The sequence below is a fragment of the Heliangelus exortis genome, chromosome 1, assembly GCF_036169615.1.
Source record: "Heliangelus exortis chromosome 1, bHelExo1.hap1, whole genome shotgun sequence".
In the NCBI taxonomy this organism is placed as follows: Eukaryota; Metazoa; Chordata; class Aves; order Apodiformes; family Trochilidae; genus Heliangelus; species Heliangelus exortis.
Window position 1 is genome coordinate 4,291,217 of NC_092422.1, and position 16,723 is coordinate 4,307,939.

Consider the following 16,723-nt stretch of genomic DNA (forward strand, 5'->3'; position numbering starts at 1 on the left):
TGTCTTTAGTACTGACTCCAATGCAATGTCTCATAAATTAGACATTGGCCCTTCCAGTATTTCTTATTCATAGATGTTTTCTGCTGACACTGTGCTTGGCACTTGGAAATAGACAACAATACTGCTAGTGCTAAAAATTCATCATTGGGAAAATTCCATGCATCCTAAACCCCTCTTTGCTCTAAGAAATGTGCATTCTTTCCTTGACTGGAGATAGGCAGAATGGGAAATCTCACCCTAAGGAATTTCTGCAGCTCCTTGAAATATTTTCACTGTAACTCATTGTGTCTTCTTTAAACATTTCAGATGTGTGAAGATGGTTACCATGACCACTTAGTCCTCCTCAGCCAAGTTTTTAATAATAAATATTTTAATTTGACACTCTTCATCTCTTTGAACTTACTTATCAGTTCCATATTTCACTGGCATATGCATATTTATACATATGGCATTTATCCTTCTGCTCTGGATGAAACTTCAACAGAGCAACATAGAAAATCTAGAAAGTTACTACTGACTGTGAAGAGCATTATTAATGAAATTATATGATCCCAATTCTATTTTTTCCTCTGCCACAGGTTTTCTGTGTGACAATGGTCACACCAGCCAGTCTGTATATGTCTTTATACTCTGCCTGCAAAATGACAAGCAAGGCACATCCCCTCCTTGCAGAGACATCAGAAGTAATGTCTCTCAATCTATTCATCCCTTGCACAGGGATTTTTACATTCTCATGACACTTCATCTGTGACATGCTCAGACACCTTGCTGATAAGTGCCTCTAAGTACAGTCATTTGTTACAAGCAGTCTCATGGTTTTAGCTGCTGTAAACTTTTTGCTTGATAACAATCCAGGATGCTGCAAAACTGATCTTGTCCATTTTGGGTTGAATGTCCTAAACAACCTCAGGGCAGTCCAGTAGTAGGATACATAGGAAAACTGGTAGAATGCCAGGAAAAAGCTAAGAGCATCATGATCAAGCACATAAACACAGAGAAAATGCCTGAGCTGACAGATGAAGGACAAAGGAAGACAAGGAAACAGCAGAGCATACAGACTTTCATGTTTATTGCTTGTGGCTTTATTTCCCTCAAAAGCTGTCTGTAAAAAAAGCCCTGCCCACTTGGCTCTTAACTGAGCAGAAAAAAACTCCTGGTAGTCTTGTGTTGAACTGTCTGGCTTCTTCAGTTCACTTCAGCTGCAGGAAAAACTTAAAATGGGAACCCACCTACTGACCTTAGCTGCCACCTGCATTAAGAATGGGAAAAAAGAATGGAAAAGATCCTGGCAAAGGGTTCTTTGTTAAAAAAGAATGGCAAGTTTATATGGGAAAAAAAAAAAAAAAAGTGGAAATTGAAGAGAAACCATCCAGGAAGAATCCCACACCACCACAGACAGCAAACCTGAGTTTCTCAAAGGGTTTGGCATCATTTGGGCAAATCATTAACTACGATGAGCAGAGAAGCTCCCCAGTAAGGGGAACACCAGAATGCCAGTGTCAAACTGGCAAAGGGACACTGACATTTGACTGAGTCTCAAACAGGGACTTGCTAAAGTGGCCCTGACAGACATGGTTTGCAGCAGATCCTGCCACTCAGCTTCCTGAGCTGCTGATGAAGTGGAAGACTGAGGAGAAAAAGAGTGAATGATGAAGAACAAAATTTATAAGAGCTCTGACCAGGATCAATAAAAGGAAATAAAGTTCAAGTTGTTTGCAGCAAGAATGAGTATCTGCTCAGTCTTTTTAGCCCATTCAGTGAAGATATTTACAAGATTCCATCAGTGAAGGGTCAGGAGATACTGATGGTTCTTTATGTGGGTACAATCCTTTTGTAAGAACACTAAAGTGTTTTAGATAGCCAACACAACACACAGTAAAGCCAACTGAATAAAATGCTTCAATGAAAACCATTATTTAAATTGTTTTAAGGAAGACAGGGGAAAAAGCAACACTTCCACAAATGGGTCTCATGAAGTTGGTATTTGAAGTACAGAGGGAAGCTCTTATTAACCCAAATTTACAATAAAATCTCTGGGTGCAGATTTTTCTTCTTCTTGTCTAAAATCTAACCTCACAGTACTGAAGCAGTGGGTCTTCTTCATCTGCTATTTTCAATATTCATAAGTGGGATTGGTTTTGTGACCAGCTGCTGTCAAGTTTCTCAAGCTCTGCCTGCATCAGCCTGCACTCTGCTCCATGAAGACTTACAAAGTGATAACTCCAAAACTCTCCTTTGGTACCAACTTTGATAGCAGTATCAGTGACTGCTTGAAAAGGAAAAGATGTCATCTTTATTGCATGATAGTTAAGTAACAAAATGTAGCACTGTTTGAGGCCCACTTCCAGGGAATCCATGATCACCTAGATTATTATTGGCCTCAAAACAATTCTCAGTTGGCTCAGGCCCTCGTTGCTTTGAAAACTTCTCCCAAAATTTGAATCCCATTCACCTATTTGATTTGTGTCCTTTTTCTCTTTATGAAAGCACAATCTTCCTCTCTGATCTGCCAAGCAATCTGGACACTGTTGGACTGAGATGTCACTTCTGCCATCCAAAACAACACGGGTCTTTATGCCCCATTGACTCACTATTTTTACACCTCAAGATTTCTCAGTTGAGCTATAATGGGAAGGTTGAAGGATAGGGAAGGGGATACAGGCTGCTCAGCAAGTAGGAAATAAAGAGGAAAAGACATTGATGCTGGTCTTTGAAATTATAACACAGCCTCCATTCAAGTGAAAGCATTTTGGAACAGAGTTTTATAGAAAACACAACACATAATAAAGTTGGGCTGTGCTTTACTGCAAAGTTTCAGTGAAGAACCCTATTTTTCACAATGTGGTTGATTAAGTAGGGCTTTCAAAGTTGATTATTGTCTCCTGTATTCCAGTAGAACCAAGTAAACTCTCTCCTGCTTTGCATGAGACCTTAGAGAAAGAAAAACACACTTTTATTTTCTTAGGTCTGTAAAATCCATGTCAAGTGTTCAGTAGCTCATAAGGTATAAGATAATTTTTTCACCTAATACTGAATTATGCTCATTTCATAATTTTTCAGAAGTGATCCTATAACCATTATTTCTATGAAAGGTAAAGACTTTATGGTGCAATAATTTTCAGAGATGAAAAATGTATTTGTGTCAAGTCCTCACAAAAAACGTCTGCAGAACTTACAGTTCTGTACTGTACTATTATAGTATTTTATGTCTGGTATTTGTAAGCTGTGACCACATATTCAGCTCTTCAGAAGACCAAAAATAAAAGCAATTCTTTCCATTGAATTTGAGGCACCATGGCAGCAAAATTAAGCAGTAGAGAAGGAAAATACATTCTTTTCAGGCTAATTATAAAATGATCTCTCTTTTTGATGATCATTGGGAAAGTTCTTTAACTATATATAAGCTGTCTGACAGCTTTGTAATGATCCAAAGGAATTAAGAAAAGAAATTGGTTCAATAAACTATGTAAGATTTTATGACTAAATTTTAAAACCTCTTTTTTATGTGGTAGGTATTAACCAATTTAGCAAGTAAAGGACAATCTCATCCTGAAAAAATTAAAGGTTTGATAATGATACTTGGACTCAGCTGTTGTCATCCAGCAGCTACAGGAGACTGCCCCAAAGCTTGATCTGGCAAGGGATAACTTTACCTCCTCAGTTCAAAGTCAAGAGGATCTCTTCTCACCAGTTCCACCTGCAGTTCTAAGTAGGAAACTTAGAATTTAGGGGATTTTGCATGAGCTGGCTGAGAGATGCTGGAGTTCTGCAGCCTGGTCTGAGAATAGCAAACCTCTGCAGAAGTGATGCAGCAAAGATCTGGGGGCAAAACCCTCCAGCTTTTTACCAAATAGACATGTTAGGATCCCACATAGGAATAATTACCACGTATGAGGAAGCTTACTGTGCTACATCAAAATCACACTGTTCTTGAAGAAAAAGTACAGAAAAAAGAGAGCATTTTGGTTTCCTTGTGAAGGAATCTCAGGAAGATCTGCTGCTGTGAACCTGCAGCCCTCCAGGTTTGGGAAGAAATAGGTGAAAGGAAAAGAGAAGGTGGTCTGAATGTCTTCCTTCAAGGATACTAAGATATCAGCATAATATTCTTCAAAATCATCAGACCAAAGAGAGCCAAAGAGACAACTGAAACATTTTGAAAGCCATTTGGATCCTCCTCTCTCTCAAAGTCGCCATCAAAACTTCACAATTTTGGGTTTGATGGTTCAATTGATCCATTTATTTATAAAAAACACAAAATAGTGTACACGTGCATTTATATCCCTTCATGTTAGCATCTAACAGTGCTTTTGAACCCTCCCCAAGTGGATTAGTAAGATACTAATAATAAGATACTATTTATAGCCTGGTGGGACACAGGGCAGGTGGAGTGACACTTCATCAGTCAGAAAAGGAAATGTGTATATTTAGTTTAGATTAGACTTTTAAACCATGAAAGCTTACTACTTTGTAGAGTACTGACTTTAGGGCACTAAGGGACTACTCTTGCAACTGATAGCAGATTCTGCTCCCTGATGTGTCTTTATAATTCAGCAGGTTATTTCTAGCTGACCATGTAATTAGGATGCATAATACTATTGGCAGCAAGGAGATACACACAACCTGTCCCAAAAAATAATGGGTATAAAGTATGCCTATTTAAACCCCACCTGATTTCTTTTCAAAAATTCTTAACAAAAAAATTCCAATTCTGCTCATGGTTTTCTGAGGTACTTTAATCCTATGCCAATATTTAACATAAAAAGCTTGGTGGATTCAGGACTTTTGCCTGTTCTTGCAAATTTGTGACACTGTCCCTCATGATAAACAAATATATCAGGTGTCCTACTTGAAACTCAACAATTTGACACCACTGCATCTTGTGCTGCTCCTTATGGTGATGGACAACTGAGAATGGCTTAAAAATACAAAGCAAACAGCAAGAGTAAGTGCTTTCAAAATCAGCACAAGAGTGATCAAGTAGCAGAAGAGTACCTGTTATCTGTTCATCAAAATGATGTGAAAAGACATTCTGTGCATTCAGAATTTAATTTAGCTACTTGCTTTATCATCATAAACACTCATTTCAATATGGGCAGTGATTATTTTTTCTTCCCAAACATGAATAATATATATAATTGCTGGTATTTTAGAAGAGACAAGGCCTTTACCTTTATCCATCAGTGTAATTTATCACTGTCTTTCTTTTTTCTTCTGCAGTGGTGAGAGAGCTTGTCAGCTCAGCTTGTTCTTAAAAAGCTGGAGTGTAATTCAATAATAAATTCACTCAAAGGCTAGCTGTCAGGAGGCATTCATTTATTTGTATCCATTAGGTGATGTGCACTGCTGTTCTCTCTAAAGGGGAGCTAAGCTGCTTTCTGAAGCCCAAGAAATGTACTGCATGGCTACTCAGTCATCTCCTTCCCTCTGCTTTCCTTTCTGCACAGCCCACAGAGGAATGCAAATGTGCTGTGGTTTCCCCAGGTGTGACAATCCACCAGACATCACCTGGTAAAGCTCTGAGGAGTAAGTAGGCTCCTGACCATAATGATGAGAGTGCTTGTGCCACAGGTGTCTCTTCAGGACATCAAACATGCAAGATATAGAGGTCCCCATCACCTCTGTGTTGTCTGTTTCTGGGGGACAGCTGACAGCAAGTGGCATGGATCCAGCTGGAATCCTACCCCATGGTGATGATGGGACAGAAAGATGTGTGATGTCCCATGCCCTGCAATCTACAGTCCTGATCTACACCAAAAAGGAGATGACTTCATGAATCACAGTGGCAGCAACAGAAGGGAGAAGGTTGTCCTAGGGCAGGATGCTGGAGCCCTCCATTGGGACAAAAATATTTGCTGCCTTTCCTCCTGCTGGACAAGCCAGGAGCCAGGAGCTGGATGGGGAGATGGAAATGGTTCATCCTGCCTCCAGCTGGTGCTGTTACCTGCATGGAAACACTAAGCAGTTCTTCAGATCAGAGGAATATTATCAACTGTCTCTTGTAAAAGCAACTAGAAAAGACACAACAGGGAGAATGCTACTGAGGAAAGGACATATTCACACCTGGGAATACAGTCAGCCTCATTTGCCCAGAATAACTGGGTCCCAGACCGTTCCAGACCATGCTCCTCAGTGTCTGACCTCTGTGGAAGCACTGCCATCTCCAGGGTGACAAAAGCAGCTAAATTCAGCTTTCCAGGTGGTGAAAACAATTGAAAGTACAAATAGAATCCAAGCAAGCATAAAGCACTTGCAATGGTTGAGTTTACTCAGATATATAGGATCTTTAAGAACTATATAGGAACACATGATGCCTTTCAAGAGCCCAAAAGAATAATGGCATTTTTAGCAACCCAACAGACTTCTATAGTGTTGTCTCAGGAGAAAATATACCTTCTGCTGAGGTCCTTCACTGTTATTTGCAACCACTCTTGTGATGAGTCAAGATGTTTAAGTTAAAGAGTCCCAGTGCAATCACATCTTGAGGTGACACATCTGTGGACCATATTTAGTGATACACACCCTAAACTGATATTTTAAGAATGGCAACCTCATAAATCATCACTATCTCTGGGTAATTCTTCATGCTAACTTAAATGGAACAAGAAACCCCATTTATTAGTTCTACTGCAGTTAATGAAAAGCAATCACTAAAACTCTTCCCATTGATCTGAATCTTTGTGTGCCCTCACTCTAGTAATCTATATGCCACATAAACATTTCTGCTAGCAGGTCCTCCTTCTGAATCCCAAATCTTTCATTTAGCAAGATGTCTACAGATGGCTAGCAATTCCTTCCTATGTAGAGATCTATCATCACATTTATAAAAGGCATGCAAGTCCTGTAGGAGTTTTTGTGACCCCAAATGACACAGTTTTTCTGCTGGTCCTCTCCTGGCACTCTCAGAAGCAAAATCATATAAATGAGAAGGTTCCAGTATTTTCCTCCTGTGTGCTGCTGAATGCAAGCAGACTTCAAAGAGAAATTGCAATTTATTTTTGTTATCAAACATATGTGAAGACTCCTGTACTTCTTCAGTTGTAGTGAAAGTTCATTAAAAAGAGACATGTGTCTACCAAAATTATCTACGCATCAGAATGGATACATATGGGCCTGACATTAGAGTCTTTAGACTGTGAGTTCAGGGATTACAACCCTAAATATATTAAAAAATGAAATTCTGAATATAATCTATTTTATATTCTGAAGGCTGATTTTATAGAAACAAATCACAACAACTGACAGCAGAGAATTCATTGGGTTAACACAGTCCAGAGTGTGGACTGTTCTGTATCCAGAATGTGCAAACTTCAGAATGCTGGTAAGTACAACAGTTTATGGGATAACAACTGTTTGGCAGCAAGAAATACCAGGGAAACTATCACATCAGGCCAACTCCCTGGCATTGGTGTTCTTTTAAGTGGACCATGTCTGAGGTCAGCCAGTAGACCACCAGAGATGATGGTGCATGGGGGTGGTACCCATGTCCCCTTATGGATGAACATTAGGTCAGACCCAGAAGGTCATGAGAAGCCTACTGAGTGATGAGAGAAATACTCACACAAACATGAGGCTTGTATATTTTCAGTGCCAACCTATTCACTGTTGTGTGTGGGAAAGCTGAAAGGATTGAATGACTGGTTGGAATTCAGTGGAGTCCAAACTTAAGTGTTGAAAACCACCTCCTGGGTCAGGGTCACCACTTCTGAAAGGCAACATCATGGGCAGACACTGAATGATCTAAGCAGCTGACACTCCATGGTATGTATTGTGTATCTTGCTACAAGCACATGGATTTAAAGGGATGACCTCCCCTGACAGCCAGGCATGTATTTAAACAAATGGCTGAGATGCAGTTACAGAAGTGAACTGCACACAGTTCCTTGCCATTTCTTGATGATGACTGCAGTGGTAAGAATGTCTCAGGACTGAAATCACTATATATACAACTTGATTCATTACACAGGAAATCACCCTGATCACCCTCCTTGGACTTCAAGTTTTCTTCTGTTCTTTTGAGGCTTGTAATGTAAAGATTACTCCAGTTTCCCTCTCTTTTGGATCAATGGAAGAAGGTCTGCTGCTGGTGTTTACTAGATACATCTGGAAAATGAACTGGGAGAGCCCTGATGAATGGATGGGTTTGCCTCCTTGAAACAGGAGAAGGCAGAAAAGATGCCAAGATGCAACTGACCATGTGCAGAGGAAGAGAAACATCTTGTTTTACTGGCTGGCAAGACATTAAAGATGAGAAAGTCAGAATTACATCAGCCACAACATTCTTCTGATAACTACTTCTCTTAAACAGTTTCTATGTCTTCCCATGGCCAAGAGGCTCAAGCTTCACCTCTTTCTTAATCAAAATGAAAATTCACTTACCCTCCTTCAAAGGGGTTGTCTCCTGGGATGACGTGAGTGCTGTCCTTGCCAATCAGGAACTTGATCCGATCATAGAATGAATGCAAACTCTGCTGGGAGACAGGGGCTTGTGTCTCCTGGATGATATCCAGGGGGTCTGGGGAGCCCAGGCACAGGGCATTCACGTGGCACAGTGGCTGCAAGCAGCAGTCTGGGTCCATGCAATCCACCAGGCCATCTGCAGAAGGGAAAAGAAGATTTTAGAGCTACAGTAACACAAAGTGTTGAACAATTCAGAGTGCAAGAGCTCTTTCCAGTGCACACAACAGAGAAATGTGAACTTACAGTTGCATGGAGCAAGGCATGTTCCCTTAAAGCCCCAGTAAAGAACCTCAAATGTGCATTGATATGTGTATATGAAAATATACACATACACATGAGATTAGAATCTATAACAGGGATGTAAGAGGCTGATTCTGGCTGATGCTATTTCACAGTCATTCAGACAACTCCAGAGCCAACAAAAGTTGTTTGTTTGCTTGTTTTCTGTCCTTAAACAATGACTTTTGTACACTGGTCCTGTTCCCTGTACAAATCACAGGCACAATGCATCATACCAAAGCTGTCAGGGTCACTTTCAGCATCCAGCAAGCCATGATACCTAGAGAGAGGTCTGTGCCTCCCTTCCACTGAAGATTTTACTTACATAGATAAGAAAGGAAGGGAGATTTTTCTGGGAAGGTTCAATCTCTTTTGGCCTTTGTCACATCTATTCCATGCAGACACTGATTAACAGATGACCTCAAACTCTCAAGACAGAAATCTTTTACTTTCAACATGACTAAATTGATTATAATAACAATAATAGCAATGGACACACATGAGAAAAACTTGCCAAGCATACTCCAGTAAAATGTGGGTCAGTAAAATGTGGTATCTGTCAAGCCACCAAAGACACTGACAGTGCTACCTCCCCTTCCACAGCCACAGTTCATCCTAAGATGCCACTGTTCATTGCAAACTACATAGTAAAAAGCAGTGACTGGAAAGGAAATACAACAACAACAAAATAAGCTCAGAACAGGCCTGATGAAGCATCACATTTAGAAATAAAAATTGTTAGCATGTAGGAGAGATGGATCTTTAAACCAGATAAGGGAACTGGATGTTTTTGTTCTGGGGTAATGGGATACGGAGGCTTCACTTCCAACTCATCAGTTTAATCAAGACACTTTGATAGTGAATGAAAATTAATGCCATGTGATGGCTGTTCAAAGGCTTGTGTGAAATGATTAGCTGGTCTCACTGTAGTTCCTGGGAGTGCTATATATCAGAGAAACCACCTTTACACCCAGCTGACTATTAACGATTTCAGTGTCAAGGCAAGAAATTCATGTGCCTGGAGAGCAAAACTGTCCTGAGAAGTAGGACTCTCCTGAAGTGGGATGAGATGTGGAGTTGCCAGGATAATGTATTTTTTACTTCAAAGAAACAGTAAGCTAAAACAAGACAGTTTGTCATTATTATAACCTGTGAGCTTCAGTTTCATCCCAGTTATACCGGTATGAATTAGAAGTCCTTTCACTAATGTTATTGGCATTACTTTATATTTACTGTAATATAACTGGGACAAGAATCTGATCTGTTATTATTGCTGTAGTACTTACAATAGCTTACATGATAGCTTGAGGTACACCTGTGCTGTTCTTGGAAGATTTTAGTGCCATAAAACATCACAGGCAACATCATTTCATGTGGTTACCCGTACACAGAAAACCAAACAAAAAACCTGATTAGCATTCCTAGAGCTTCCAATTTATGTGTGAGTCAAAGTGCAATGATATCTGCTCCATGTACACACATGCACAGACTCAATGAGCCATTTTCACAAGTGCTCAGCACCTGCCATTAATGAGAATGGGAGCAGTGTTAGATTAGCAAAAACACTTTTGAAAATCCCATCCATTATCCTTACCTCTGTCTCTTCTGATATTTCTGGATCTTTATAACTCATTGCAAAATTGCCACAAAAATTTATCAGCTTGGGCACAAAAACTAAAATCTGCCTTTTCTCTCGATGACAAGTGATAATGAAAAAGAACTTAATTACATTTTATTTGCCCATTAAAAAAGTGACTTGTTGCAGACAAATAGGCCAGTAGGATTCTGGAAGGTCAAATGGAGTTTGAGACACCACCCACAGAATACAGACCAGAACAGATGCAACTTACTTATCCCTAGCCACCTAATAGGAAAGAAAAAAAAGAGATGGAAAAGAAAAAAAAACCAACCCCAGCCCTGTTACTATATTGACTACAATTTCAAATGAGATAAAATGTTGTCATTTTCTCCCACACATTAATAATGTTTTCTAAGGCTACAGAAACTCTTCTGAGAGGATGGCAAACCAGCTATACCATAGCTCTTCATTACTCTGTCTTTATTCCAGGCATCAGAAATATGTTTTGGGACCTGAAGCTGCGAGCCAGCAAGGGAATTCTGTCTTTGCAGGAAAAAATAGATAAACATTTGAAGAGCAGATGCACAGAACAATGTTTTGTATGGGTGGAAATGCTGGGGACACACCTGCAGATAAGCCTTTCAAATTACATGTTTCAGGTCTGTATGGAGTAAGCTGGGGGTAATTATACCAGAGAGGTTTATCACGGACATCAAAAGGTCATTAAGGTCCTCAAGAGCTGAACTGGGTTTATGAACTCAAATCCCTCTAATGGCAACAAGGCATTTCTTTAGCTTAGAAAATGTAAAGGCCATTTTTGTCCCAGATGTGTAAAACAGCATGACTTAAGCTACAAACCAGACCATAAATACTCATGTTTCCTCCTGAATCTTGTGTTCTTGTGTGGTTTTTTAAAATTTTTTTATTGTTTGGTTCACAACCTGTCCAGTTGTACCCCACAGTGAGCTGTAAGGAGATACAATGAAATCCTACTCAGCAATGCCTTCCCATGCCCCAAGATCTCTCACAGGCTGCATCAGAAGAGCAAGGTGTAATGAAGAGCAAAGTGTTCAGGGAGCTGCATAGATTAATAAAAAATAAAACCAGAGCAAAAAACCCCTCAAGCTTTAATGGTTCAAATAGACAGAAACAAATCCAGGAAGCCAGCAGCAAAGGAAAATACAGCAGGGTATGATCTCACAAAATGAATATGATGTCATAACACAAAATGAAGTCATAACACAAAGCACCTTTGAAATTTATACAGCATGAAGATCAAATTTCCTTAGAACTCCTGACAAAATTTTCAGGAGGAGGTAACAAAAGGAGGGGAACATGGGATCAACAGCTCTGCACCCTAAGTTTTTGAGTAGCAAAGCCAGAGACCCATGGTCCACAGGTGGATTTCTGACTCTGGCAGCTCCCAGAGTGCAGATGCTGATTTAGATGCTCAGTTATGGTCATATTTATACAGTTCCTGGTTTTAAAAAGTGGCAATTACCTTATTCTACATGGAGCCATAATATGACCAGGGCACTTCAGACCAGTGAAAAAATGTATTGCTGAGAAATTTCCACAAAAGTTTGAAAGTCATGTGTGTGGGGATTACAGGAGTTTATGTGCTTTAAGGTGCTTTAGGGTCAGTTTATCTGGCCTCTTACAAGCACAGGCTGTTCATTTTTTTCTCCCAGAACCGGGTCAAAGCCTGTTTTTTACAAAGATTTCTCACGTTATAAGACAGTTCATTATAATGATTCTACTTCTACCACCAGTATACTGTTTAAATGCTTAATTACTGCTCAGAAACTTCATTTTATTTCAATGTTGAATTTGTCTAACTCCAATATCCCACCACTAGAACTTGTTTTGCCTTTCTCTGCAAAGTTACCAATGTTTCCTTCTGCCCTGCATGCTCAGATGTTTTTCCAAGTGTAAATCCCTGCACACAAAGCAACAATACATTCCAAAACTTTTCTCTGAACAGCTGAGGAAGACCAAACCTCACATCGGAAGGTTTATTTTCCAGTTGCTGGATTATTATGTGTGTGTGTGTGGCATCCTTTCATTTCCTTCCAGTTATTTTATATCTTTTGTGTGGGCAGGAAAAAGAACTGTGGCAGCAATATGGGGTAAAGGAGAGAAACCACTTCCCAACTTTTGGATTTTTATACTTCTAAGGTTCGGAGTAGCCTTTTAGCAACAGCTTTGTATTGAGAACTCACGTTGAGACAGTTTATCTCCAGTGACCTCTAAATCCCACTCTGAGTTGTTGCTTTTCAAGAGTCTCCCAACCCATAAAATGCTGTGTTTGTTCCCAGGGGCATTACCTTGCATTTTTCTGCATTAAGACACATTTTGTTGGACTGTGACCTCGGAGCAACGTGAGTCAGATCACTCTGTACCAGAATGATCTGGTTTGCTATTTACCAGCACAGGTGACTTGAAGTTTTTTTTCAGGAGAGATTTCTACATTCTAAGGCAATGATGAAAATGCTGAATAGGGCTGGATGCAACAACCAGTTTCAAGGCATCCCTGTAGAAATCATGGGTGCCTTTCAATTAACAGATTAATTCAGAGATCTGTCACTGAGCCAGATTTTAAGCCATCTCTTGTGTTCCTTATTGTTTCCATGTAATAAGAGTTTTTACATCTTTGAGAGATTTTTTATGCATCAAATATTGATGCACGTGTCCTTTTGGCACTGCTGCCCAAAATAAAACTCTTTTGTCACACCTCCTTTGTATAATAAAGCCATGAAACAAATTCCTATTGTAATCTCAGAGTTACCATTGAGTAAATCAAATCACTGGCTTTGTAAAAAGGGAGCCATTGGCAAGAAGGTGCCACATCTGGTAAATTATACGAAGAATGGTCTGCAACTTTCACTGAGACTCATGTTATAGAATAAGTAAGACTGGATGGACCTCCATAGGCCATCTTGTGAGCTCTGTCTCATCTCCTTCAGGCATGAAAGAGAATGAATTTAGCTCAGCAAAAAACCTTCCCTTTCTGATGCTGAGGATAAAGCAGCTCCAGTTTCTTTATCTAGCATTATTTTTAGGGGACCACGTCCACATTGATCAGGTAATCTGTTCTTTCTGTATCACTAGACATTGAGTTTTATTTTGGGATTATAGCCTCAAGTTTGTATCTTGTGGAGCTAGACCACTGTTTTTAGATGCTCTGCCTCCTTTCAAAGATTTCAAATCTACCAATCCATTAGTGAGCTCCTCAACAGACTACATTAGACTACAAGCTTGGGAGCAGACACTGTCTTTTTATTTTGTGTTGACAAAACACCTGTTCCCATCCCAAAGAGTTTGGAAGTGCCAGCAGAACCCAGTGAAATAACCACAATTCTCACTGAAGATCTGTATTTGCAATGTGTTTTCTTCCTGTTCTCTGTGCAAACATTGTTTCATGGAAGGGACTAAACTCTAAAGCTCTGTGTGTCTTCTTGCAGTAGGACCTCAGCCTAAAAAAGTATGACACTTTTTTAATACCAGCTAGAAAACACCTGATATTAACTGACTTCAAAAAATTTTCACTGTAGCAACTGGACCATCTACATTGGACAGACAAAAGATCTGAATGTTAACCTTACTCAGGAGTTTCACAAGATGATACTCAATACCATAACTAATTTAAGATGACCTAAAATTACTTGGCTTTCAAATATTGCTTGTGACCCATCCCTTTGTAAAAATTGTGCCCTTTATGATGTTTAAATAGTATGTAAAAAAATACAGCCACCCAAAACAACCAGAAATTTTGAAAACCTGGAGCTACTGGGGTCAGTATGGAGGACTTGGGGCTGTATGTTTCTTACCTACCCATGAGGTGGGCTGGAGGATCAATATCTCTGGTGTTTACTATGCAAAGAGTTGCAGGATCCAAGACAGAAGTAATTTTCTTCTCTAAAAACCTGACAAATATAAACTGGCCCTGTTCTGTGTTATGATAGAAACAAGGTTGAAATGGTAAGCACTACATCTAGCAGGTGGCTGGTTATATAGGACATGCTCCTTCCCTCCTGGGCATGCAGGAAGGGGCAGGCATTTAGTAACTAAAGGGGTTTTGTGACTGTCTTCCTCTTGTGTAAGCCTCCATCTCCAGACTCTCCAAGTTCCCTGAAAGCTTCCTGTGCTAGGAACAGATTAAGATCCTAAGGCACACAACCAGCCTTTATCTGAGCAGAAAAACTGTGTGCCTGCTGAATACCACTGCTCATTAAGAGAAGAAAACCTTTTGGCTTACTTCTAAATTATTACGAGGTGAGCCTTATATATTCCCTCTCTAAAATAAAACCTATCACATTCACAGATACTTCTCTACTACAAAAAACCTCTTCTCCAGCAGCAATGGGGCCACTGTCCCTGCATTCCTTGGGTTGCTGCTGCACTTGCTGGTTGCAAAGTGCTCACAAATCTCACAGCAGCCTCACTGCTTTTCAAGCTGCCTGCAGTTTGGCTTCCAAGTCCCTCACCCACCCAACAAGGTGTCAAGGATTCGAGTTTTGTACAGAAGCAAAAGGGCTGGTTCTGAGAGACTGCTCCCGCAGTAAACAAGATCAGCTGAGGGCTAATAAAATGTCAAATTATCTGTGACTTTTCATGGCCCCACAATTGTGGTGGCTGATTTAATGGGCAGCGTCTTAGCTCACTGAGATTGAATAATTGAACGTTTCTACAGAGTTATGGATGCTGCAACAGAAATCTGTCACGCCAGCATCGACAACAGAATGCAAATAACCTTCAGCCAGGGGTGTTATTATGTGTTTAAAGAGACTCTGACAGGTGCTGCATGTCAAATGTCAGGCTGGAACAGGAAGGCCATAGGTAGGGAGAGACCTGGCTATAGGCAGAGAGCATCCTATGGACCATAATGTGCACCAGAAGCCCCAGACACACTGGCACTCAGGAGTAGGTGGGCCTAAGGAGTCTTATGAGGGTAAACCTAGGAGAATATAAACTGGAAACTCAAGAATTGCTCCTGCTGAAGATCATGAGACTTTTTGCCACTGACTGCAGCAGGAAGAGCCTCTCAGAGAAACTGTGGTAGGCAAAGAAAAACTAGAAAGAAAAATAACAATAAAACCCAGTTGTCTTTCAGGAGTATTTTCATTGCCAATGAAAGCAAAAAATTGCATTCATTATATGATTAATTGTGTGTCTCACCTCATCTTACCTTTCACTTTCCTTTCCCTTCCTTTCCTGTGCCATTCACCAGATAGCATTATCACTTATTGTGGGGATGCTCCCTGTCTTCTGTTACTGGGAGAGTTCAGATGGGGAGGGTTTAAAATGAAGATACTCTTAGTGTAAGGTGTCCCTGCCCATGGCAGGGGGGTTGGAACTAGATGGTCTTTAAGGTCCCTTCCAACCCAACCATTTGGATGATTCTAGATACAAATGTACAGCTAACAAAGTGTTAGTCTCCCCCTTTGAGTAAAGCAAATTTTACTCTTTAGCTCTAGTCTAAACTCTGGTGAAACAGAGGAGCAGTTCAGTACTTCTGTCCAAAAAAAAGTATTCCTTGCATGAATTCTTGTGCTGATGAAGTTTTACAGCAGTTACAATGTTCTGCCCTGAGCTGAGGACTGACACTCAATTTACTTCAATTAGATTTGGGGAATAAATAGTTTTTACTCCAACCTATTCAACAAAAACATTGCAGCTTTTGGACCCACTGTAAGGGAACAAAGGGAAACAAAATACAAGTGTAAGTAACAATAGCAATGTGACTGTCAATGCTCTGTGTCCATGTTAGCTCTTAACACTCTCTTTGCTCGTTCTGTTCCATCTGATCTGGTTTTATTTTGCCTCAGCAAGGTTTTCACTGGTTATATCCTGGCTGCCTGGGAAAGGAATTGCCCTTGCATCTTTATCTAAGTGCTCAGCACATTTTTGCAAGTTCAAAATGCAGTCAGGTATTTGAATTGCAGCAGTCCTGGGGCTCCAGTGCAGAACCAAAGCTCTGCAGTGCTAATCACTACAGAATTACCTGTAAAAAGTTCATCTTAATCCAGACCTACATTCTTGCTTAACAAAAAAACAAACAAAATATCTGAAAAGAATAAGGGAAGTGGAAGAAGGAAATGACAGAAAACACATGATAATCAGCACTGGTTGGGCATAAATCAGAGCTATATTTTTGTGTTTAGAGCCTACAAGTTCACAGCATCTCCCAGTTCAGTGCTACTCTGCAGGATGCAGTTCATGCACCTGGCTTCATGGGATTCTTCCATTCTCCAGGCAGGCTTTTAACAAAGGGACTTGTGCACTGCATGACCAGCAAAGCAGCCCAGGAACCAGGGAATTTATGTTTGGAGTGAAATTTGTGAAGCCAAGGAAAGCAGGTGAGGGCCCTTTCCAGCAGAGGCGAGACATTCAGACAGGGAAGAGGAT

General features: G+C 40.2%; 1 protein-coding gene across 8 annotated transcripts in view; it reads right to left on the reverse strand.

Moving 5' to 3' along the window:
- The window catches only part of TENM4 (teneurin transmembrane protein 4), a 587,599-nt gene that overhangs the window by 81,174 nt on the left and 489,702 nt on the right, over positions 1-16,723 (reverse strand). For all 8 annotated transcript variants that reach the window (XM_071729185.1, XM_071729662.1, XM_071729348.1 and 5 more), the window contains one exon: positions 8,377-8,593. In XM_071729185.1, the coding sequence (XP_071585286.1) occupies positions 8,377-8,593 (217 nt within the window). The remainder of the gene's footprint in view (positions 1-8,376; positions 8,594-16,723) is intronic.